This window comes from Agelaius tricolor, unplaced genomic scaffold (genome assembly GCF_023055355.1).
Source record: "Agelaius tricolor isolate 1412-34295 unplaced genomic scaffold, bAgeTri1.0.p SCAF_31, whole genome shotgun sequence".
Classification (NCBI taxonomy): Eukaryota; Metazoa; Chordata; class Aves; order Passeriformes; family Icteridae; genus Agelaius; species Agelaius tricolor.
The window spans coordinates 3188024-3211516 of NW_027269291.1; the positions used below are offsets into that span (position 1 = coordinate 3188024).

The window sequence follows — 23493 nt, forward strand, 5'->3', positions numbered from 1 at the left end:
AAACTTCAGCTCATTTGCACACCCTGGACGTGGCTCCACCTTCCAGCCTATGATTTGTTTCTCCACTGGCTGAAGTGACTCAAGGACTCCTTTCATCATTCAGCCTCTTTTAGAACTAATAACACAGCTCAGAACAAATTCACAGTCAGCTCATCAGTGACTTCTGAAGACCAGACAGAACCTTCTGCCTCTTCACAGCAGAAAGAGGAGGGAAAAAAAAAAAAAAAGAACAAAAGAAATGAGGACAGGAAGAGCCTGGAATGCCCTTTCTGCAGAATTAGAGGTGAAAGAACCAGACTGGCTAAAAAACAACCCCAAACCTCCCACACCCAAGGAAGGAACACACCAGGAGCCTTTTCCACACGCAGGTGGGCACTGACCTACTGCATCTGCAGCACCAGGCTCTGCTTTGAGCTGGGCAGGCTGGGGGGGCACAGGACTGCTGTTGTTTTTCACAGTGTCTGTGCTTGGAACAGAGGTAGTTTCTTTCCGAGAAACTTTTGATACCGGAGGCTCCTCCACGGCCACCCCGCTCTGCCGCTGCCGCCGCCGCTTCTTGCTCCACAGCTCGTGGCAATCCTGCCAGTGGGGGAGGCTGCAAGAGAGGGAGAAACATGGCAGGGAAAGCAAGGCAATCCTCTAAACCCACAGGAAGCCCTCAGCACAAACGGTGCTGCCCCTGGATTGAAGGCTGGAAGTGGCCAAGGGCAGCTCGGATGGGGTTTGGAGCCACCCTGGGATGGTGGGAGGTGTCCCTGCCCAAGGTTCCTTCCCCACCCAAACCATTGCAGGATGTAATTTTGTAGATCCATGTAATGTTGTTCCACTTTTACAGATGAAGAAATGGACTCAGGAAGGGATTCAGGGAAGGAATTTCTCCTGTGAAGGTGCTGAAGGCTGGAATGGATTTCCCAGAAGCCAGCAGGGAATCCAAGGGAATCCTCAAAACCCACAGGAAGCCCTCAGCACAGATAGTGCTGCCCCTGTGGCTGCCCCTGGATCCCTGGAAGTGGCCAAGGGCAGCTTGGATGGGGTTTGGAGCCACCCTGGGATGGTGGGAGGTGTCCCTGCCTGTGGCAGGGGTGGCACTGGGTGGGATTTAAGGTCCCTTTCCACCTAAACCATTGCAGGATGTAATTCTGTAGATCCATGTAATGTTGTTCCACTTTTGTAGATGGAGAAATGGATTCATGAAGGGATTTTGGGAAGAAATTTCTGCCTGTGAGGGTGCTGAAGGCTGGAATGGATTTCCCAGAGAAGCTGGGAAATGTCCAAGGCCAGGTTGGACCAGTCTGGGATAATGAAAGATGTCCCTGCCCATGGCAGGGGAGGGACTGGAAGAGTTTTAAGTTCCCTTCCAACCAAACCATCCTGGGATTCTGTGATCCCTGACTGCAGCCAGACCTCCACAGGAAGGGGCAGGTCCTAGGGCCAGGAAAGGCAGTGTAAAAATCATTTACTTTGTATGGGGATCTGATCCCTGAATGTGCTGGGATCTCACAAAACCAGTGGGTTTATCAAGCTCTGGGAGTGTAAGGAAAGGCCCTTCCTTGAGAAACATTGAAGGAAACAGGGATCTCCAGAGCTGTGGCTGCATTTCCACACAAACCAGTCATAGTTTTATCATCTGCTTGATTGGAGTGGGAGAAAATCAAGTGATACTGCTCAACCCTGGCAGTCAATTAACACACAGCCTTAATTAGGCCTGAGGAGTTCTCCATGGCAGAGACAGGGCTGTGCTACATCTACTCCTGCACATCTTCCAGCAGAGCTTTAGAGCATCTTACAAACCTTAAACTGGGCTTTATAAACCCAGCCTGTCATCAGGCAGAAAACCAACAGCACAGGAAAAGCCATTTGCTCAACCACACCACCAAATACAAGGGCAGAGTCAAGAGAAGAACCCAGAAATCATAATTTGGACTGAAAAGAACATCATGTCTCCATCCCAAAGCTCATGGTGGGAGGACAGCAGCTGGGACTTACTCTGGAGGTGCCATTTTGCTGAGGTCAACGTCCTTCAGGAAGTCACTGTGCAGGGCCTGCTCTGCTGTGCAGCGTTTGCCAGGGTCCAGCGTCAGCATGTGGTCCAGCAGGTCCAGGGCAGAGGAGGGAATGCTGTGGGGAGAGTGGGAAACATGGATGAGATGATGGAAAATGTGTGGAAAAGCTCAGTGGCAGGAGGATAGCTCAGGTCTAAGGGGAATCCACAGAGGCAGAGTTCACTGCAGCTCAAAGGCAGCAGCAGGGCAGGCATCAGGTGTGGGCAGCGGCTGGAGCTGTGCCTGGGAGGTTCAGGCTTGGTTTTGGGAAAGGTTTTTCCCCCCAGAGGGTGCTCAGGGAATGGGCATGGCCTCGAGGCTGCCAGAGCTCCAGGAGTGTTTGGACAACAGGGTGGGATTTTTGGGGTGTCTGTGCAGAGCCAGGAGCTGCACTGGATGATCCCTGTGGGTCCCATCATCAATGGTAAAATACAGAGTGGAAATCTCATGGAATATATGATATTTCACATAATATTTCATATGATATAAAATATCCTGTATTCCACGATATTTCCACTCTGTATTTTACCATTTGGGAGTTTCCAAATGGTAAAAAGTGGGATATTTCCACTCTGTATTTTACCATTTATGAGAAGCACTTCGACCACAACTCCCACAAGATGATCCCACAGCCAGACCTTAGAGAGCATCCCCCTGAAGATGCCCCACTCCCAGGAGAGCAGTGCCCAGCCCCAGGGAAGCTCCCTGGAGGTGGATGAGGGGCTGGGAGAGGGCACAGGGAGCCCAGCCCGACTCACAAGGAGAACTCCTCGCGCAGGCGCCGCCGGTATTGCTTCTTGGGCTTCATAGTGTTGAAGTAGGGCAGCTTGATCACATCTGGCCACACAGCTGGGCAGGGGCTCCCACAGAGCCGGCTGGGGAGCAGGGAAGCACAGTCAGCCACGTGGGACACACAGAATAACAGAATTCACAGAGTCACAGGGCTGGAAGAGACCTCCAAGATCACAGAGCCCAACCCAGCCCCAACACCTCAACCCTGGCACCCAGAGCCAACCCAGCCTTGTTTAAACACCTCAGGGCAGTGCCCACCTCCCTGGCAGCACATTCCAGTGCCCACTCCCTCTTTCTGTGAAGGATTTTTTCCTCATGCCCAGCCTAAACTCCCCCTGGCACAGCTGGAGGCTGTGTCCTCTTGTCCTGGTGTCACTGCTGAGCCCTGCAGAGGAAATGACCTCGTGGGAATGGTGTGAGCACAAAGAACAGAACAGAATGACCAGGCTGGAAGAGACCTCCAAGATCATCGAGTCCAACCCAGCCCCAGCCCCTCAATAAACCCTGGCACCCAGAGCCACATCCAGGCTTTGTTAAACACCCCCAGGGATGGTGACCCCAGCACCTCCCCGGGCAGAACATTCCAGAACTTTATCACCTTTCTGGAAAAAACCTTTTCCCTGATATCCAACCTAAATTTCCCTTGGTGCAGCTCCAGGCTGTGTGCTCTGGTTGTGTCAGTTCCTGGAGACAGAGCCCAGCCCCAGCTGAGCCCAGGCACCTTTCAGGAGCTGTGAGAGTGAGGGGGGCACCCCTGAGTCTCCTTTTCCCCAGGCTGAGCACCCCCAGCTCCCTCAGGTGCTGCTCACAGGGTTTGTGCTCCAGACCCCTCACCAGCCTCGTTGCCTCCTCTGGACGTGCTCCAGCCCCTCCTAAATTGGGGGGTCAGAACTGGACACAGCACTTGAGGTTCAGAGCCACCGACCCCAGGGCAAACACCTTTCTGAGCAACCTGCTGCAGGAAGAGGCCAGAGCTGGGCACAGCTCAGATGAGGTGTTGAAAAAGGAGGTATCAGGAAGAGGAAAATGTTGAGCTTGAGTTTATAAACCATTCAAAACAATGACATTTTATTTTTCTTACTAAAAATTTTAAAATCTTAATGTTTCTTACTTTAAACATTCCAAACTCACTAAATTGTAATATTTTTACAATGGTGAGGCTGTGGAAGAGGTTGTCTAGAGAAGCTGTGGACTTGATACCCCTGGAGTTGTCCAAGGCCAGGTTGGACAGGGCTTGGGACAGGGGAAGGTGTCCCTGCCATGGCAGGGGTGGCACTGGATGGGATTTAAGGTCCCTTCCAGGATTAAAACTTCCAGTGTGAGAATTAATTCAGGTTGGTGATTTTTGGACTCAGCAAACAGCAAGGTTTACATGAGGCTACATAAATCAGCAACCACACACCTGATGTAGGTGTGGACACCTGATTATTCCCATTTTCATTCCTGGCCCTGTTTTCCAGGCAGGTTAGAGAACAAGGGCTCCTCTAACTCAGTGCCTGTGTGCACGAGCAGCTCCTGCAGCACCCTCCCCTCACAGACATGAGTGTGCAAAGCTTTACCTGATTAATTCAAGCTGAGCCAGTTCCAGATTGGCTTGAAAAATAGGCTTCTTTGTAAACAGTTCCCCGAGGATACAGCTGGAAGGAGGAAAAGCAAGAGGTCACGACAGCAAACCCTGGGGACAAGCGTCTGAACATGGCAGCGTTTGTGCTTTGCCTGAGGAGAGGGATTTGCATCAGGGCTTGTAGTGACAAAGTGACCTGTGTGTACAGAGTCCCCAGCCCTGAGCCCCTGGGAATCACCTCCTGCAAGTGGCTGCTGTGCAGGAAGCCCCTGCCACGTTAACTCTTTGCAGGGAAAGGAGTGACAAGAGAAAAGAGCCCAGAGCTCTCATTTCCTCCAGCTTCAGCTTTTGTTTGGGTTTTCAACTTCCCTCTGCTGGCCCAAGCTATCAGGGCAAGCAGAGGAGATGGATTTGTGCACACAGAGGACAGAGAGAGCACCTGCAGCCCTCAGCATCTCTCCCTCACCCACCAGGAATCAGTGCCATAAGAAGCTGGGGGGATGCTGAAATGGGACCTGAGCAGCAACTGGGCCTCACAGTCAGTAATTATAATTAATTATCAGTTTTCTTTTGTAGTGACAAAGTGACCTGTGTGTACAGAGTCCCCAGCCCTGGGAATCACCTCCTGCAAGTGGCTGCTGTGCAGGAAGCCCCTGCCACGTTAACTCTTTGCAGGGAAAGGAGGAGGTGTCAGTGTGACAAGAGCCCAGAGCTCTCATTTCCTCCAGGTTCAGCTTTTGTTTGGGTTTTCAACTTCCCTCTGCTGGCCCAAGCTATCAGGGCAAGCAGAGGAGATGGATTTGTGCACACAAAGCTCTTGTAAAGCTGGAAGGGAATAGAGGGGACACTTCTGACTCCTGCAGCCCTCAGCATCTCTCCCTCACCCACCAGGAACCAGGGCCAGAAGAAGCTGGGGGGATGCTGAAATGGGACCTGAGCAGCAACTGGGCCTCACAATCAGTAATTATAATTAATTATTATTTTTCCCAAGCTGTCCTTGTGTTTTAAACCCTGCTGAAGTTTAGCTGGGAACATCCCAGTGGGAAATGCAAACTGTGGGGAATCCAGCCTTGGCTCTGCTGGTGAATCCTTCAATCTTTGCTTCTGAACCATGTGGAAAAATGTTCCACCTTTGTGGCTGAACTGCCCAGACTCCTGTTCCCCAAGCTTCCTGTACTACTGGAGCTTCCTGAAACCTGAAATATCTACTGAAAAATGTTTTAGCTGAAAAAAAAAATAGTGACAAACAGCAACTTAAAGAGTTTAAGAGAAAAATTCTCAAAAAAAAACCACAATGAAGGAGTGAGCAGCACAAATGTGCCACCCCTCTTGATCTCAAGGGTGTATCAATATCATTTTAAATAGGGTAAAGAATTTTCACTTTCTCATTTCAAACCCAAGGAAAACCTCATTCTAGGAGTTTTCACTAAGTGATTTTAATGAGGGGACACAACCCTGTCCCTCAGAGCACAGCACTGTGAAATATTCCTGTCTCATCCATGTCCCTGCATGGATGGGGCAGATCCAGCTGTGGGAATGGCACCAATCAAGGAGCAGCTGCCATGGATTTCAAATAGTGAAAATTCAGTTTTTTACCCTGGCTAATTTCAAACCCAATGAGGAAAACCTCATTCTAGGAGTTTTCACTAAGTGGTTTTAATGAGGGGACACAACCCTGTCCCTCAGAGCACAGCACTGTGAAATATTCCTGTCTCATCCATGTCCCTGCATGGATGGGGCACATCCAGCTGTGGGAATCAGCACAAATCAAGGAGGAGCTGCCATGGATTTTAAATAGGGTAAAGAACAGAATTTTCACTTTCTCCTTTCAAACCCAAGGAAAACCTCATTCTAGGAGCTTTTCCTAAGTGGTTTTAACCACCACACCCCTGTCCCACAGCACAGCACGGTGAAATATTCCTGTCTCATCCATGTCCCTGCATGGATGGGGCAGATCCAGCTGTGGGAATGGCACCAATCAAGGAGCAGCTGCCATGGATTCCAAATAGTGAAAATTCATTTTTTTACCCCGGCTAATTTCAAACCCAATGAGGAAAACTTCATTCTAGGAGTTTTTCCTAAGTGGTTTTAATGAAGGGACACAACCCTGTCCCTCACAGCACTGTGAAATATTGTTGTCTCCTCCTAAAACCCTTAATGGCTGGGGCAGATCCAGCTGTGGGAACTGGCACCAATCAAGGAGCAGCTGCCATGGATTCCAAATAGTGAAAATTCAGTTTTTTACCCCTGCTAATTTCAAACCCAATGAGGGTTTTAATGAAGGGACACACCCCTGTCCCTCAGAGCACAGCACAGTGAAATATTCCTGCCTCCTCCTAACACCCTGCATGGATGGGGCAGATCCAGCTGTGGGAACTGGCACTAACCAAGGAGCAGCTGCCCTGGGAGTGCTCAGGAGCTGGCAGCAGAGGCAGGGCAGGCAGCAGGACTCACCCACAGCTCCAGACATCGATGGCAGGGGTGTAACGCTCCTCCCCGAGCAGCAGTTCTGGGGGTCGGTACCACAACGTGATGACTTTGTTGGTGTAGGGACGGCTGCAAAGCAAAAAAACACTGATTAAAACTCATCCCAAGAGCCACAAAAGCCTGAAAACTGCTTGATTTTACTTCCCAGCTGCACTTACACCTGTTGGTGGCAGTAGGGGGGTTTCAAGTGTCTGCACTTCTGAGTTAAAACAGCCGAGGGTTACCAGCAATGGATTTTACAGGAATCAGGACTTATGTAGGTAGCCAAGACTGAAAATCCCTGAGCCTCAGCAGGCTGCCATCACTGAATGGTGACTGAGCTTGGAGCAAAACTCACTCCAGGGTAGGTCAAAGCAAGCAGAGCAGAAGTTTTGGCTCCTTCTGAGCTGCTCTTCTAATGAAAAGTTATTAACACCAGCCAGGAGTGTATCTGTCCAACAGCTGGAGCTGGATGACAAATTCCTGACAAATCACTGAAAATGATTTGTCAGGACTTCCAAATGAGGGGATTGTGTGGATAACTAAGAAGGAAGAAGCTCATCCCACCCAGATAAACCCTTTCCCCCTCCTCACCTCTCCTCCGAGCTGTAGAGTCGGGCGAGCCCAAAATCTGCAAGTTTGATCTGCCCACTGAAAGACAACAAAACAGCCCCTGGTTTAAATCACAGCTAAAACACAGAATTGTGGAATGCACTGAGCTGTCAGGGAGCCATCAGAACCCCACCCCTACTTAAACCTCAGTTAAAGGGTGAGGAAACCCCTCCAAGCAGCAGAAAAGCTTCACAAAGCCACATTAGCACGAATTACTGCTGGGTATGCCAGGCTTAAGTCTCCATTTCTGATTGAATGCTTCAAAGAAATACAAAGTTAAAAAAACCCCAAAAACCAATAATTCAGTATCATCTGTATCACAAACCCTTCCCATAAACAGGCCAATGTTCCAGAGAATTTTTTTAGGTGGATATTGAGACATTTGGTCGTAATTATGGACAAGATTCTTGTCAAAGTGGTCACCTGTTGTTCAGTAAGATGTTGGAGCACTTGATGTCTCGATGAAGGAAATTCTTTTTGTGACAGTAATCCAGACCCTCCATTAACTGTTTCATGAAAGACTTGATATGGTCCTCTGAGAAATGTACCAAGCCAGATTCTAGCAGCCCCATTAGGTCATGGTCCATGTACTCAAACACAAGGTAAAAGGCACCTGGGAAAATAAACACAGAAATGGTTGTAAACAAAAGGAGACACACAAAAAAGAGGAGGAATGAAAGGAGATTAAATTGTTGAATGAGTCTTTATTGTGTACAATTCTGATTAAGTTGGTTTTTTTAACAGTCCTTTGCTGTTTTGGACTTGCTGGGTGTCCTTTTCCCTCAAGGGGTAAAAAAGCCCCAAAACAACAAAGTAGCTTCACCAAGCTGAGATCTGAAATTAAGTAACACTCAAAACAAATTCCTCTGAAGTTCTGGCCACATTTATCTTCATGCTTTGGTTATTTTCTTACAAGACTTCGTTGAAGGATTACCATGCATGGTTTGAGCTTGAGTTTGGGCTGCTCCCTTCTCTCTCCTGGAAGAGAAGGTCCCAAACAAGAGGCAGTGGGATGCTAAAACTCTTTTTCCACAGTGACTGAGGACAAAGAACTTTTCACTCTATTATTAAGTTTGTTGCCACTAATCAGTGTTAAAAGGCTGTTTTTTAAAGCCTGTGACTCTGCAGGAATGCAATCAACTCACTCCAACTGGAACCTGTCCTTTGAGGCGAGGCCAGACCCAGACCCAACCTCGCTGGAACCGCAGGAGGAACACAAAGAAACAAACCCACCCCAGAGCTGAGTTAACACTAACCCAAGGAGCTGCATCACATGTGTGGTGAACAGAAACCACCTCTGCAGCCAGCTGTACCTTTGTCCTTCTTGAAATCCAGTGCATCTTGTTTGTCTGTGACGATCTCCTTCATGTTGACCACGCTGCGGTGGATGAGCTGCCGCAGGATTTTGATCTCGCGGATGGCCGTGATGGGGAATCCTTCCTTCTCATTGTCCAGGCGCACCTTCTTCAGAGCCACCAGCTCACCTGCAGGCCAAGAGGGTCACAGCCTGCTCACCTGCACCCCCAGGGGAGCTGGGAGCAGCTCCAAGCAGGGAAAATGCCCACTAAGGGACCTCCCTGCTCATTTTAGTTCAGTCGTTGTGCTCGGAGCTCTCACCTGACACTTGTGCTTTTCCTAGAGAAATGTATTTGTAGAGCCTTAGAAATAACCCTAGATACTTTGGAGAGGTAGAACTGTGAAAGATGCATTGTAGGAGGAGCCACAAAGGGAAATTTTAGATGATTGGCTTTAAGATGTTTGCAGTATGGTGTGGTAAAAGCTGATAAGGCAAGAAATGCTTCTACTGGGCTGCAATGCACTCCTACTACTGGGCTGCAATGCACTCCTACTACTTAGGCTGCAATGCACTTCTACTACTGGGCTGCAATGCACTCCTACTACTGGGCTGCAATGCACTCCTACTACTGGGCTGCAATGCACTTCTACTACTTAGGCTGCAATGCACTTCTACTACTGGGCTGCAATGCACTCCTACTACTGGGCTGCAATGCACTCCTACTACTGGGCTGCAATGCACTCCTACTACTGGGCTGCAATGCACTCCTACTACTACATTCCAATGCACTTCTACTACTGGGCTGCAATGCACTTCTACTACTGGGCTGCAATGCACTCCTACTACTGGGCTGCAACGCACTCCTACTACTGGGCTGCAACGCACTTCTACTACTACTAGACTGCAATGCACTCCTACTACTGGGCTGCAATGCACTCCTACTACTGGGCTGCAATGCACTCCTACTACTGGGCTGCAATGCACTCCTACTACTGGGCTGCAATGCACTCCTACTACTGGGCTGCAATGCACTCCTACTACTGGGCTGCAATGCACTCCTACTACTGGGCTGCAATGCACTCCTACTACTGGGCTCCAATGCACTCCTACTACTGGGCTCCAATGCACTCCTACTACTGGGCTGCAATGCACTCCTACTACTGGGCTGCAATTAAGAAATATTTGGCTTCTGATTGTGGTGGTGTGAATCATAACATCTGTGACTGAAAATAGAATAAAAGTTTTTAAAACACCTCACAGTTGTCCCATCTCTGGGTCAGTAAAGAGTTTAATTGAACACTGTTCCATCACAAAGAGGGAACAGAGGTTTACCTGGTATTTCCCAAGCTGTGCTGCAATAAAATCTGACAATTTAAAAAGCAGGGGTTCAGCTGGCACCTGTGGCCACCACAATCACCTGACCAGCCACCAAACCACACCCCAGGGCACAGGATCCCACCAGAGAGCAGAGCAGGAGGAACCTGAGCACTAAACTCAAGATTCCAGAGTGGAATCTGGAACTGCTGGCCCTGCAGGAATTGATCACTGTGGAGCAGCAGTGCAGGGAGCTGAGCACAAATCCAGAGTGCATTTCCCTGGAGCCACGCTCACCTGTGTCCTTGTCCTTGGCTTTGTAGACCTGCCCGTAGGTGCCCTCTCCGATGATGCCGATGATGTCGAACTTGTCCACGCAGCGCTTGCCCCAGTCGCTCTCCGTCTGCCTCCTCTCCCCATAGCGAGGACAACAGATTCTGCAGGGGGAGAAGAGCTCTGTGAGACACCTGAGGGCTGCAGCTCGGCACCATCCCACCAAAAAACACCTGCTTGATTGGGTTCATCCCTAAAATACAACAGCAAAGCTCAGGCACGTTTGCATTGCATTCCCAGAATTGGAAGTTTTATTTTAATGGATTTTTGGTGTATAACCCCAATACAGAAATATTATCCTGGAGGGCTCCAGCTCAGTGCTACCCCACCGAAAACCACCTGCTTGACTGGGTTAATCCATAAAATACAACAGCAAAGCTCAGGCATTTTGGGGTTGCATTCCCAGAATTGGAATTTTTATTTTAATGGATTTTTGGTGGTATAATCCCAACTACACCCAATACAGAAATATTATCCTGGAGGGCTCCACAGCTCAGTGCCATCCCACCAAAAAACACCTGCTTGATTGGGTTAATCCCTAAAATACAACAGCAAAGCTCAGGCATGTTGGCGTTGCACTCCCAGAATTGCAATTTTTATTTTAATGGATTTTTGGTGTATAACCCCAACTACAGAAATATTATCCTGGAGGGCTCCACAGCTCAGTGCCATCCCACCAAAAAACCACCTGCTCAACTGGGTTAATCCCTAAAATACAACAGCAAAGCTCAGGCACGTTTGCATTGCATTCCCAGAATTGGAACTTTTATTTTAATGGATTTTTGGTGTATAACCCCAACTACACCCAATACAGAAATATTATCCTGGATGGCATTATCACACTACAGCAGGGCAGAAATGGATGTCTGGGATATTTTGCAGGATGCTGGATGTTTGGTTTTTATTTAAAACACTCTGTACAAAACAGTTTTGCTCCCTCAATGCCCGCTTATGTTTGTGATCAGGGGAAGTTCTCTATGCCTCCAATGTGGAATTGTGGAATCTCAGAATGGTTTGGGTTGGAAGGGACATGAACTATGGTCCAGTCATGGGCAGGGACACCTTTCACCATCCCAGGCTGCTCCAAGCCCTGGCCTTGGACACTTGTGGACACCTGTGAAGAACCCAAATTTCCCATTTGGAACAAGCAACTTTTGAAAGCAGCAAGAGTTTCAATACAGAAATGCTCATCCAGAGGTTTTTTTCTGGCTAAATCAAAGAGAAAAGAGCTTTTGGGGTAGATGTGGCTGAAGATTGGACATGACACAATCCAGCAATTCCTACCATTAATTCTCAAAGAAATGGGCAAGCTGCATTTATCTGAGGGCTCAAATGTGAAACAACCCACAGGAAACAGCCATTATACTGAATAATACAGAAATAGGAACTTGTTTTCTCCCCTATCTCACTTCCCTCAATTAAAAAATCTCTCAAATCAGTCAGGAGACTTGAGACTCAAAGATTTTAAAAAAAATTAAAATAATAAAAGCAAGAAGTCAAGGCTTACTTTGGTCTCTTTTTGAAGGGTTGCTGAGGTGGTGTGGCTGCCTTTGGTTCTGGGGAGTCAGGAGGAGATGGGTCCCCCCCAGGGAGCTCTGGGGGGAGCGGGAGGTCCGTGAGTAAATGTCGTGGTCTCTGCTCTCTGTCCTTCTTCACAGGTTTTGGAGGAAGAATCTCTTTTGGACTAAACTCCGAAAAGTTAATACAACACAAAAGTCAGACTCAACAAATAAACAGATAAACAAAAATAAAGTTACTGCAGGACAACAGCTCTGGTTGACAATGTGAGGTTGAAGCGTCAAAATGTAAAATAAATCAGTTTAAATTTAAAATGTTCATACATCAGGAGAGAAAAGTGTCAGGGTGGAACACATCATGAACTGAACACACAGGTCTGCACTAGAACCTGCTCCATTTGCACACATCAGTAGCAGTAATTCAGAATTTCCTGTGAGGCAGCTCAGGGGATCAGCCAGCACCCACTTTCTGACCTTTACTTCCTCTATTTACTCCATTTATCACCATGAAATGAAGTGCTTGACTTGGTGAGGACCCCTATAAATACAGAGCCAGAGCTAAACCTTCCTCCACGAGAAACTTTCAACCTTTCAGCAAGGACTGCAATGTGGCTTTAACTCCCAAATGCTGCTGAGGAACCAAAAGTTGATTTTTAAAATCCAATTACCAATTACCAGGAGTTTGGTTCAGGCTGGCAGGAGCAGAAGCTACTTTCTCTTTCATGTATTCAGTGAGGAGAATTTCTAGCTTTGAGTAGTCATGAATTCTCCATGCAAATCTCTGCTTCACCAGGAAAAGGAAAAAAATTCAGAGATCCCAGGTCTGTTTTTAGGGCAGGGAGCAGATTTGGTGTTTGAGGCATCAGAATAAATGAATAAATGGAAGAATTTAGAATAACTTTAGAATAAATGAACTGATGGAAGTAGGTCATTTCCCCAATTATTTTATTAGCCACTGCCTCATAATCTGCACAACAATCTCTTGTGAAATCTACTTAAGGAAGGAGGAAGACCAAAAAACCACCAGAAATGGGAGAGGTAGATGGGCTGAAATTCTTCCCCCCGTTGACAGCAAAATCCTTAAAAGCAGAATAATCATGTTCAAATATCCACAGAAAATCACAGGGAATTGTTAAGGCTGGAAAAGATCAAGTCCAACCATGAACAGTCACATTCACCACTAAACCACAAAAAGATTCAGCTTTTGTCCAGAATTAAAACCAATTTCTTCCTAAGACCGTGGTGGGAAGGGTGAAGGTGTGTTTGGAGAGTGAACCTGCAGTGCCCAGGCTCCAAATTACCAATTACCAGTTCTCAATTACCAAAAAATTCCCATTTCCTTGCCTTTTATCTGTTCAGTTCTCTATTTGCATACCAGCACTTGGTTCCTCTAAGCTCAGTTCCCCCAGGACACCTGGGTTGGTCACCAGGGGGAGGAACCAAACAGAGCCTTCAGAGCTGCCCAGGCAGAGAAAAAACCAAGAATAAACAGCAAGAACACAACAAAAGCAAATTGGAGCTCCTTTCCTCTGGACCAGCAGGGGTGGCACCCCAAAACCAATCCTTAGCAGGGGTGGCACCCCAAACCAGCAGGGATGGCAACCAAAAAGTAGCAGGGGTGGCAACCAAAAAGCAGCAGGGACGGCACCCAAAAAGCAGCAGGGACGGCACCCCAAAAGCAGCAGGGAGGGCACCCCAAACCAGCAGGGGTGGCACCCCAAAAGCAGCAGGGATGGCACCCCAAAAACCAGCAGGGGTGGCACCCCAAAAGCAGCAGGGACGGCACCCCAAAAACCAGCAGGGATGGCACCCCAAAACCAGCTGGAGTGGCACCCAAAAACCAGCAGGGATGGCACCCCAAAAAAGCAGCAGGGGTGGCACCCCAAAACCAGCAGGGATGGCACCCTAAAAACCAGCAGGGATGGCACCCCAAAACCAGCAGGGGTGGCACCCCAAAAGCAGCAGGGGTGGCACCCCAAAAAGCAGCAGGGGTGGCACCCCAAAAAGCAGCAGGGGTGGCACCCCAAAAAGCAGCAGGGATGGCACCCAAAAAGGAGCAGGGAGGGCACCCAAAAAGGAGCAGGGAGGGCACCCAAAAAGGAGCAGGGAGGGCACCCCAAAACCAGCAGGGATGGCACCCCAAAAATCAGCAGGAATGGCACCCCAAAACCAGCAGGGATGGCACCCCAAAACCAGCAGGGATGGCACCCAAAAATCAGCAGGAATGGCACCCCAAAACCAGCAGGAATGGCACCCCAAAACCAGCAGGGGTGGCACCCCAAAACCAGCAGGGACGGCACCCCAAAACCAGCAGGGACGGCACCCCAAAACCAGCAGGGGTGGCACCCCAAAACCAGCAGGGTTGGCACCCCAAAAAGCAGCAGGGTTGGCACCCCAAAAAGGAGCAGGGATGGCACCCCAAAAGCAGCAGGGATGGCACCCCAAAAACCAGCAGGGATGGCACCCCAAAACCAGCAGGGATGGCACCCCAAAACCAGCAGGAGCGGCACCCCAAAAAGCAGCAGGGAGGGCACCCAAAAAGCAGCAGGGAGGGCACCCAAAACCAGCAGGGGTGGCACCCCAAAACCAGCAGGGGTGGCACCCCAAAACCAGCAGGGGCGGCACCCCAAAACCAGCAGGGGCGGCACCCCAAAAGCAGCAGGGATGGCACCCAAAAAGCAGCAGGGATGGCACCCCAAAAGCAGCAGGGGTGGCACCCCAAAACCAGCACGGATAGCACCCCAAAACCAGCAGGGGTGGCACCCCAAAAGCAGCAGGATTTCAGAGCCAGGTGAGTGCTGTGTCCCCACAGAACGTTGCAGATTTGAGCTCTGCATCCAATCAGGACTAAATTTGTACCAATTCCTCCTCTCCTGGTGAACCAAGCAAACCTAAAAGGTCCTTCTGGAGAGGTTAAAGAGTCTCCACCTGATCAAATTCTGTCCTTGGGCACTTCAAAATCCAATTTTCAAGCCTGGATTTGCCACTAGGATTGGGGCTGGAACATTCCCCGGGCTCAGCAAGGACAAAAGTTCAGCTCAAAGAGTTTTGCTCATAAAAATGAAGGGCACTGGTGAAGGGTGAGATTCTGCACAGTCAGGGACACATGGAATTGCCACCAGACTCAGCAAAACAAGAGGGATTTCCCATCCTTTTATTGGGGAAAAAAGTCACCCAGAGGCATTTACTGAGCCCCAGCATCACCCCAGCCCTGAGGTCAGGGATAAAACCACTTTTACAGAGCTAAATCACACCTGGGTGGTAAAAAAAAACCCAAAAAACAGAGCTCTAGGTGTGAGTGGTTGAAAAAATAAAATAGAAATTTGCAGGATAAATGTGGGATTGGAAATGAGGGAAAATCAGCAGGCAGCTCAAAGCTCCTGCTCAGCACAGACATTTCAAACCAGTAATATTTACTGAGCAACATCACAACAAACACTCACCAGCCTCACTTTTAGGTTGGAGGCAGTGGGAATATTTCCCTGCTTGCCATCAATACCAGAATCATCCATGAGAATAAATCCAATTATTCAGAATATGTAACACTTCACCCACAGGGTGATTGTATTGAGTCAGGACTGTGGGATACCACACTGGTCACTGAAAATGTGCTTTACTCCCCAATCCCAGCATATCTTTAGTGATGGCTGGGAGGTTTTAGGGACTACAGGCTAAGCAGATCAAATAAAAAATATATTTCACTGATGATGTTAAGTTAATGGCTAGAAAAGGAGAGTAAAAACAACTATTTGGGTGTTTTGTTTTTTTTTTTTTCTTTTCCACTCCATTCTGGATATTCTGCTCCTTTCTTCCCACCAAAAGAAACCCCCTGAGTGGGATTTTCAGATAAATTCATCACAGAAGTCACAAGCACCCCCAGCCCAGGCAGAGCTGCAATCACAGGACAGAGCCAAGGCTGCATGTTTTGATCAGAAATGATCAGGAAATAAAGTTAAAGCAGGTGCAGTTTCACTCGTTTTTAAGCTTTTCAAACAAACAATACCTACTTCTCAAGCAATAAATTGCTTGCATCAATTACTCAAGAATTAAAACAACACTCAAGTTAAACCAATGCTGGTTTTACATATGGGCATGGCCTGTGAATCTGGAACAGAAAAAGCTCTGGTTTGTGTACTTGGTAAGAATTTTTTAGCTTTTTCCTGTTGCTTGGGTACAAGTTTCTACAGAATTAAGCAAACAAGCAAAAAAAAAAAAAAATTAAATTAAGTGTGCAAACAGCTCCAACACAAAGAGAGGCAAAACCCCAGCTCCACATTCCATCCCTGTAATAACCACGAGCAGGGAGTGAGGTGAAACCTTTACCAAGCAGCAGCCAAACCCCTTGTTTCCCACAGAGATAAGAGTCAAAAACCTGCAGGAGACCATAAACCCTCCACACACAAACCTGGAACAGCCCTGGCACAACTCCTTGAAACCAACAGTTAAACTCTTAAACAGTTAAACCAACAGTTAAACCACAGTTAAACTCTGCAGGATAAGCTCAAAACTGTAAAACCAACCCCAAAAAACCCCCAAAAACCCCTTTTTATTCAAGGCTTTGCTGTTAAATGCTAAAGGGGATGCTCTGGTGTGACCTTACCTATCCAAGTCATCTTCCCCAACTAAAATAGGGGGGAGCGGAAGCGGAGGCAAGGTGGAAGTTTTCAGGTGTGGGATAGCAGCCGTCACAGACACTTGGGTTTTTGGAGCCACCTGCACAGAGGACTGGGAGTTCACCTGAGAGGATAAAGTAGACGTCCTTGGGTGGGAGGAAGATGGCAAAGACGTTGGGGCTGGAGGAGGAGGAGGGGCCTGAACAGGAGTCACGGGGGCCGGAGGCAGAGGAGGGACCGCGGGTGACGGAGGCAGCGGCGGCAGCGGCGGCGTGGGAGGCGGAGGGGTGGTGGTGGGCAGAGGTGGAGGAGGGGATTTGATGGCAGGGAGGGGAGGTGGAATCTCCTTCTCTGCTGTGTCTGTCTCCTTTGGAGATACCAGGTCCTCTACCACTGCTACAGGCTTCGAGTCTTTTGTTCCCGTGGGTTTGGAATCCCTCAGTGGAACAGGGTGTTTCCTCTCCGAGTTCTCCTCTGCCTTGGATTTTGTTGTCTCCACAGGGGCTTTAGGCTCTGCGTTGGTGTACAGTAAATGAACCGAGTCCGTGTCAGGAGCTTTCTCAGATTTAACAGTTTTGGTGACCTTTTTCGACTCTGTCCCAGCCTCCTTCAGCTCAGCCAAGCTGTTCTCCTTCCTAGCCAGGAAAACAGGGGAGCCTTTGGCCTCCTTGCCATCCACCTTGGCTGCAGCTGCTGCAGCGGCCGCTCTCTCCTTCTTCTTCCTGCTGAGCTCTGCTCCCAGGCTGGAGTTGAGTGGGAGCCTGCTTGGGGAGATGCTGGAATGGCGACTGCGGGAGCCAGACCTCTGCTTCTTGCTGTGAGATGAGTGCCTGGAGTAGCCAGGGCTGCGGCTCCGGGATTTCACGGATTTCCTGCGGAGAGAAAGGAAAACGGAGCTTCTCTCACCCTCTGAGCTGCTCACCCACAGCTGAATGTGCTGTTGGTCAGCTCAGAGAGGCCACAACATCTGTCAGGAGAGGCTGGAGCTACTGGAAGGAGTTTTTGAGTCAATCAGGAGCAGTTTTTGAGTCAATCAGGAGCAGTTTTTGAGTCAATCAGAGCACCCACCTGTCCCGTGCCAGACCCACCTTCAGGGGAAGGACAGAGGCTGGACAAGCTCAAGGGAGAGATCCCAGCTCACACACCCAACTGGAGACTCTTGGAACACTCCAGGAATATTTAGGAATATTTCACAGGAATTATGTGCAACTTTAAAGGAAACCATGGATAAAACAGGACTGCCCTCATGGGAATGCTGCCTCAGGAAATTGAGCATTTCAAGCACCTCTCACCCTCTCAGCTGAATGTTTGTTGTTGGTCAGCTCAGAGAGGCCTCAACACCTGTCAGGAGAGGCTGGAGCTACTGGAAGGAGTTTTTGAGTCAATCAGGAGCAGTTTTTGAGTCAATCAGGAGCAGTTTTGTGCCATCAGCACCCACCCTTCCTGTGCCAGACCCACCTTCAGGGAAGGATCAAAGTTGGACAAGCCCAAGGGAAAGAGGAGATGACAGCTCACACACCCAACTGGAGACTCTTGGAGCATTCCAAGAATATTTAGGAATAGTTCACAGGGATTATGTGCAACTTTAAAGGAAACCATGGATAAAACAGGACTGCCCTCATGGGAATGCTGCCTCAGGAAATCGGGCATTTCAAGCTCCTTTCACCCTCTCAGCTGAATGTTTGTTGTTGGTCAGCTCAGAGAGGCCTCAACATCTGTCAGGAGAGGCTGGAGCTACTGGAAGGAGTTTTTGAGTGAATCAGGAGCAGTTTCTGAGTCAATCAGGAGCAGTTTTGTGCCATCAGCACCCACCCTTCCTGTGCCAGACCTGCTGTCAGGGAAGGATCAAAGCTGGACAAGCCCAAGGGAGAGATCCCAGCTCACACACCCAACTGGAGACTCTTGGAACACTCCAAGAATATTTAGGAATAGTTCACAGGGATTATGTGCAACTTTAAAGGAAACCATGGATAAAACAGGACTGCCCTCATGGGAATGCTGCCTCAGGAAATTGAGCATTTCAAGCTCCTTTCACCCTCTCAGCTGAATGTGCTGTTGGTCAGCTCAGAGAGGCCTCAACATCTGTCAGGAGAGGCTGGAGCTACTGGAAGGAGTTTTTGAGTCAATCAGGAGCAGTTTTTGAGTCAATCAGGAGCAGTTTTTGAGTCAATCAGAGCACCCACCTGTCCCGTGCCAGACCTGCTGTCAGGGAAGGATCAAAGCTGGACAAGCCCAAGGGAGAGATCACAGCTCACACACCCAACTGGAGACTCTTGGAGCATTCCAGGAATATTTAGGAATATTTCATAGGAATTATGTGCAACTTTAAAGGAAACCATGGATAAAACAGGACTGCCCTCATGGGAATGAATGCTGCCTCAGGAAATCGGGAATTTCAAGCTCCTTTCACCCCTCTGGTTCTTTTGCTGCTAGCAGAACCCAAACTTGCAGAGTGTAATTTGGAAGAAGGAAAAATAAACCCCAGGAATTTTAACTCTGTTGGTCAAGGTCTTCCTGTACAAAGAATGGGCTCTAAATCAGGTGTGTGTGTGCAAAAATAATCAGAGAAAATCTGTGCTGGGAGAGAAGCAAGGCAGGAAACACCTCACACCATCAGGGCTCTGCCCACATGAACCTGCTCAGGAGAGAGGGGAAACTGATGGGGAAACCAGATAAACACTAAAATGGAAGGGGAAACTGCTACTTCCAGTGCTTATATCACATTCCTGATAAGCCAGAACTGTTTCCTCCACTCCAGGAGGAACAAGGATTGGGCAAGGGGAGGCAGGAGGCTTTAATGGTGTGCAGGGCTCTGATGCCAACAGGACAAGCAAAAATTCTGAGTTCAAATACAGTAACAGACATGACACTCCACTCAGGACACATCTGATTTGGAAAACACAACATTCCCTCAGAACAGTCCCACAGCAGCTATAAAACACATTTAACAGCAGCAGTTCAAATACAGGTGCCACTGGCTCCCTTGTAACCATAGCCAGAACATAATGAACAACACAAGCAGAATTATCCCAAGACAATAAACATTTGGAAAATCAACTGCAGAAGTGAGACAACAGGAAATTCCTGTCCCAACACCAGCAGCACCTTGCAGGAGGTGAAGGGGATCAGAATTCCTCTCTCCCACCTGGAAGCACAAGCCCAAGAACAGCAGGGCTGTAGGGGAGTCCTTACCTTTAGCCTTGCAATAAATATAAATATACAACCAGAAGGAGAAAAAAGCAGGCTCTGCAGTCCCACAGCTGTTTTCCCTCCTCTTTTCCCAAAGTTTCTGCTCAGGGACTGACAGTCTGGGCTGCACTTTGTCTGGCACCATGAGCAGTTCCCTTTCCAGCAGCTCCAAAACATTTGCAAGTTATGGAAAACATTCCTAAGGAATCCTCTAGGATGTCACTCACTGCAACCACAAAGTTTTGGGGTTAGCATTCCCTACAGCCAATTCCTGCAGGATGGACTGTTCAAGATGCTGCAGTTCCCCTTCTCCTGCTCCCTGTCTTCCACCCTGCCCCATGAGAACCCCCAAGAGTTTCAATTCATGGAATTGTGGAAGGGTTTGGGTTGGAAGAGACCTCAAAGCCCATCCAATGCCACCCCTGCCATGGCAGGGACATCTTCCACTGTCCCAGGGTGCTCCAAGCCTGGCCTTGGGCACTGCCAGGGATCCAGGAGCAGCCACAGCTTCTGAGCTCCCCCCAGGTGAGCCCTGAACCCCTTCAGGTGAGCCCTGAGCTCTTCCCCAGGTGAGCCCTGAGCCCCTCCCCAGGTGAGCCCTGAGCTCCTCCTTCAGGTGAGCCCTGAGCTCCTCCCCAGGTGAGCCCTGAGCCCCTCCCCAGGTGAGCCCTGAGCTCCTCCTTCAGGTGAGCCCTGAGCCCCTCCCCAGGTGAGCCCTGAGCTCCTCCTTCAGGTGAGCCCTGAGCTCCTCCCCAGGTGAGCCCTGAGCTCCTCCCCAGGTGAGCCCTGAGCTCCTCCCCAGGTGAGCCCTGAGCCCCCTCCAGGTGTGCCCTGAGCCCCTCCCCAGGTGAGCCCTGAGCCCCCTCCAGGTGAGCCCTGAGCTCCTCCCCAGGTGAGCCCTGAGCTCCTCCCCAGGTGTGCCCTGAGCCCCCTCCAGGTGAGCCCTGAGCTCCTCCCCAGGTGAGCCCTGAGGTTGGAATTATGGAATTCTGGAAGGGTTTGGGTTGGAAGAGACCTCAAAGCCCATCCAGTGCCACCCCTGCCATGGCAGGGACATCTTCCACTGTCCCAGGGTGCTCCAAGCCTGGCCTTGGGCACTGCCAGGGATCCAGGAGCAGCCACAGCTTCTCTGGGCACCCTGTGCCAGGGCCTGCTCATCCTCATCATCCTCAGCAGAATTAACCCAGCTGGATGCAGAGCAATCAAACCAGATCCAACGTAAACACCTCCAAAAGTCCAATTTTACCTTATTGAATGGTGCCAGTTTAGAAAGAGCCACCAGGGACACCTGCCTGGGCCAGGACAGGTGAGGGTGGGCAAGTCTGGAATGCTCAGAGCCTCTCTCAGGGCTGGAATGATCCCTGACCTTCCAGCAGCAAATACCCACCCTCCCCTGCTCCAGGAATAAACCCACCCATTCCCTCCCAGTCCTCTTCACCCCACAGGCACCCCTCACACCCTTTTTCTCTTCACTAACAATAATTCCCTGCAGTTACCACACAAATAACTGCAGTTTCCAGGCTGGTGTTCACAGCTGCTTTGTGAGACCTGAAAAAGGCTCCACATGCACCCAGAGCAAACCTCACCTCCCCTCCTCAGAGCATCAGCAGCCCCCAAAATTCCAGCCCAGCACCTGCTGAGGGGCCTTTTATCACTGCATATCTCATAAAAAACCAAAAAACAGGTAATAAAGTGCAGAAGATGCACAGGCAGGTTTTGCTTCTGGAAGAAAATAATTTCCATCCTCTGGAACTTTTTTTTTTGTAACCATTAACAGCACTTTTACCCCTTTTTGCTTTAATTTGTTAAGCCTTGGTGTCACATTCCACACTTTGCTTGCTTTAGCAAGGTTATCCAGCATGGATGAGGGACAATTCAGCCTCACATTCCTTCCTCCTTCTGGATAAAAATGCTCTGGGATTAAAACCCACCCTGCTGTCCCTCCAGAACCGGAAAACAGAAATAAAAGACACCAACCATAACAGCTGTGAATTAAAGCAAGGATGGCTTCATCTAAAAATCCAAATTAAAAAGCACTATGAGATTTATTTAAGTCACACAATCAGAAGATTGGGGTGAGGGGAATGCCAGAACCTTCCATGCTGAGGTAACCAAGGTTAACAGGTTAATACCCACATAATTCCATATCATCCACCCAAAATCACCTACCAATATTTCAATATTTTACCTGCTCTGAACAACACTGAGTTAAGGATAAAGCAGAAAACACTATCAGGGAAGCCTGACTGCTCCAATTTCTCAGGGAAAAAAAAGCTTTAATTCTTATTTTTGACCAGAGGAAGGAGTCAGCATGTGCACACTCCCACCTCCAGCAAGCAGAGGGGCTCTGCAATTCCATCTCCTCGTTTGAGCTGCAGTGACAGCAGTCACCACACAGAATGGCAAAGCACATCTGGTATTTTCCCCACTGACCAAACCATCCTCGTTGGGAACTGAGTTGTTTCCCACAGCCACTGGAAATGCAAACAACTCTGCATTTTCTCCAATCAGCACAGCACACGGCTGCAGTTCCCTGGTGATGTGTTTTGGACATGGAGATGAAAGAAAACACTAAAAAAAACTAAAAAACAAAACCCACCCAGTATTGTCAGTCAGTGGAAATAATGGAGTGTCCCAGAAAAGCCTGAGGAACACAAGCTGTGGTCAGGTGTTCCCTGCCTGAGTGTGCCAGTTAAAGAGGTTTTCTCTCCCAAAATAATGTTCCTGCCCCTCCACAGGAAGCACAGAAGGGATCAAAGTCAGCTGCCTCCTTTCAAACTCATCTGCATCACGTCAAGGAGAGGAAGGCTCTGCCCATCCTCTTCCTCAGGTGTGCCCTGAACCCCCTCCAGGTGAGCCCTGAGCCCCTCCCCAGGTGAGCCCTGAGCTCCTCCCCAGGTGAGCCCTGAGCCCCTCCAGGTGAGCCCTGAGGTTGGAATTGTGGAAGGGTTTGGGTTGGAAGAGACCTCAAAGCCCATCCAGTGCCACCCCTGCCATGGCAGGGACACCTTCCACTGTCCCAGGGTGCTCCAAGCCTGGCCTTGGGCACTGCCAGGGATCCAGGAGCAGCCACAGCTTCTGAGCCCCTCCAGGTGAGCTCTGAGCCCCCTCCAGGTGAGCCCTGAGCCCCTCCCCAGGTGAGCCCTGAGCTCCTCCCCAGGTGAGCCCTGAGGTTGGAATTATGGAATTGTGGAAGGGTTTGGGTTGGAAGAGACCTCAAAGCCCATCCAATGCCACCCCTGCCATGGCAGGGACACCTTCCACTGTCCCAGGGTGCTCCAAGCCTGGCCTTGGGCACTGCCAGGGATCCAGGAGCAGCCACAGCTTCTGAGCTCTCCCCAGGTGAGCCCTAAACCCCTCCAGGTGAGCCCTGAGCCCCCCCAAATGAGCCCTGAGCCCCCTCCAGGTGAGCCCTGAGCTCCCCCAAATGAGTCCTGAGCCCCTCCAGGTGAGCCCTGAGCCCCTCCCCAGGTGAGCCCTGAGCCCCTCCCCAGGTGAGCCCTAAACCCCTCCAAGTGACCCCTAAACCCCTCCAGGTGAGCCCTGAGTCCCCTGGACACACCTGACCCAGAGTCCCCCCTCCCTTTCAGTCTCAGCTCACAGCCTGGCAGCTCTACAAAGCAAAGCTAACACATGAATTACAACTTCAGCTTCACCTGACACATGGGAAACAGGTGAAATTCCCCCTGTCCCTTTGCTACAGGCACTGCAGGCAGGTGTTTGCCAAAGGGAATGAACACCTCACACAGTCAGT

General features: G+C 49.5%; 1 protein-coding gene across 3 annotated transcripts in view; it reads right to left on the reverse strand.

Annotated features, from left to right (window-relative positions):
* CDK12 (cyclin dependent kinase 12) overlaps positions 1-23493 on the reverse strand; it is a 35924-nt gene that overhangs the window by 8576 nt on the left and 3855 nt on the right. For all 3 annotated transcript variants that reach the window (XR_011682918.1, XM_071450555.1, XM_071450556.1), the window contains exons 2-12: positions 16538-17422; positions 11928-12104; positions 10385-10524; positions 8790-8960; positions 7900-8089; positions 7459-7515; positions 6853-6954; positions 4394-4471; positions 2801-2917; positions 1987-2118; positions 381-595 (exon numbers count right to left, since the gene is read on the reverse strand). Coding sequence is in view for 2 of the 3 variants with exons in the window: in XM_071450555.1 (XP_071306656.1) it covers positions 381-595; positions 1987-2118; positions 2801-2917; positions 4394-4471; positions 6853-6954; positions 7459-7515; positions 7900-8089; positions 8790-8960; positions 10385-10524; positions 11928-12104; positions 16538-17422 (2264 nt within the window). In the remaining variant the exon portion in view is untranslated. The remainder of the gene's footprint in view (positions 1-380; positions 596-1986; positions 2119-2800; positions 2918-4393; positions 4472-6852; positions 6955-7458; positions 7516-7899; positions 8090-8789; positions 8961-10384; positions 10525-11927; positions 12105-16537; positions 17423-23493) is intronic.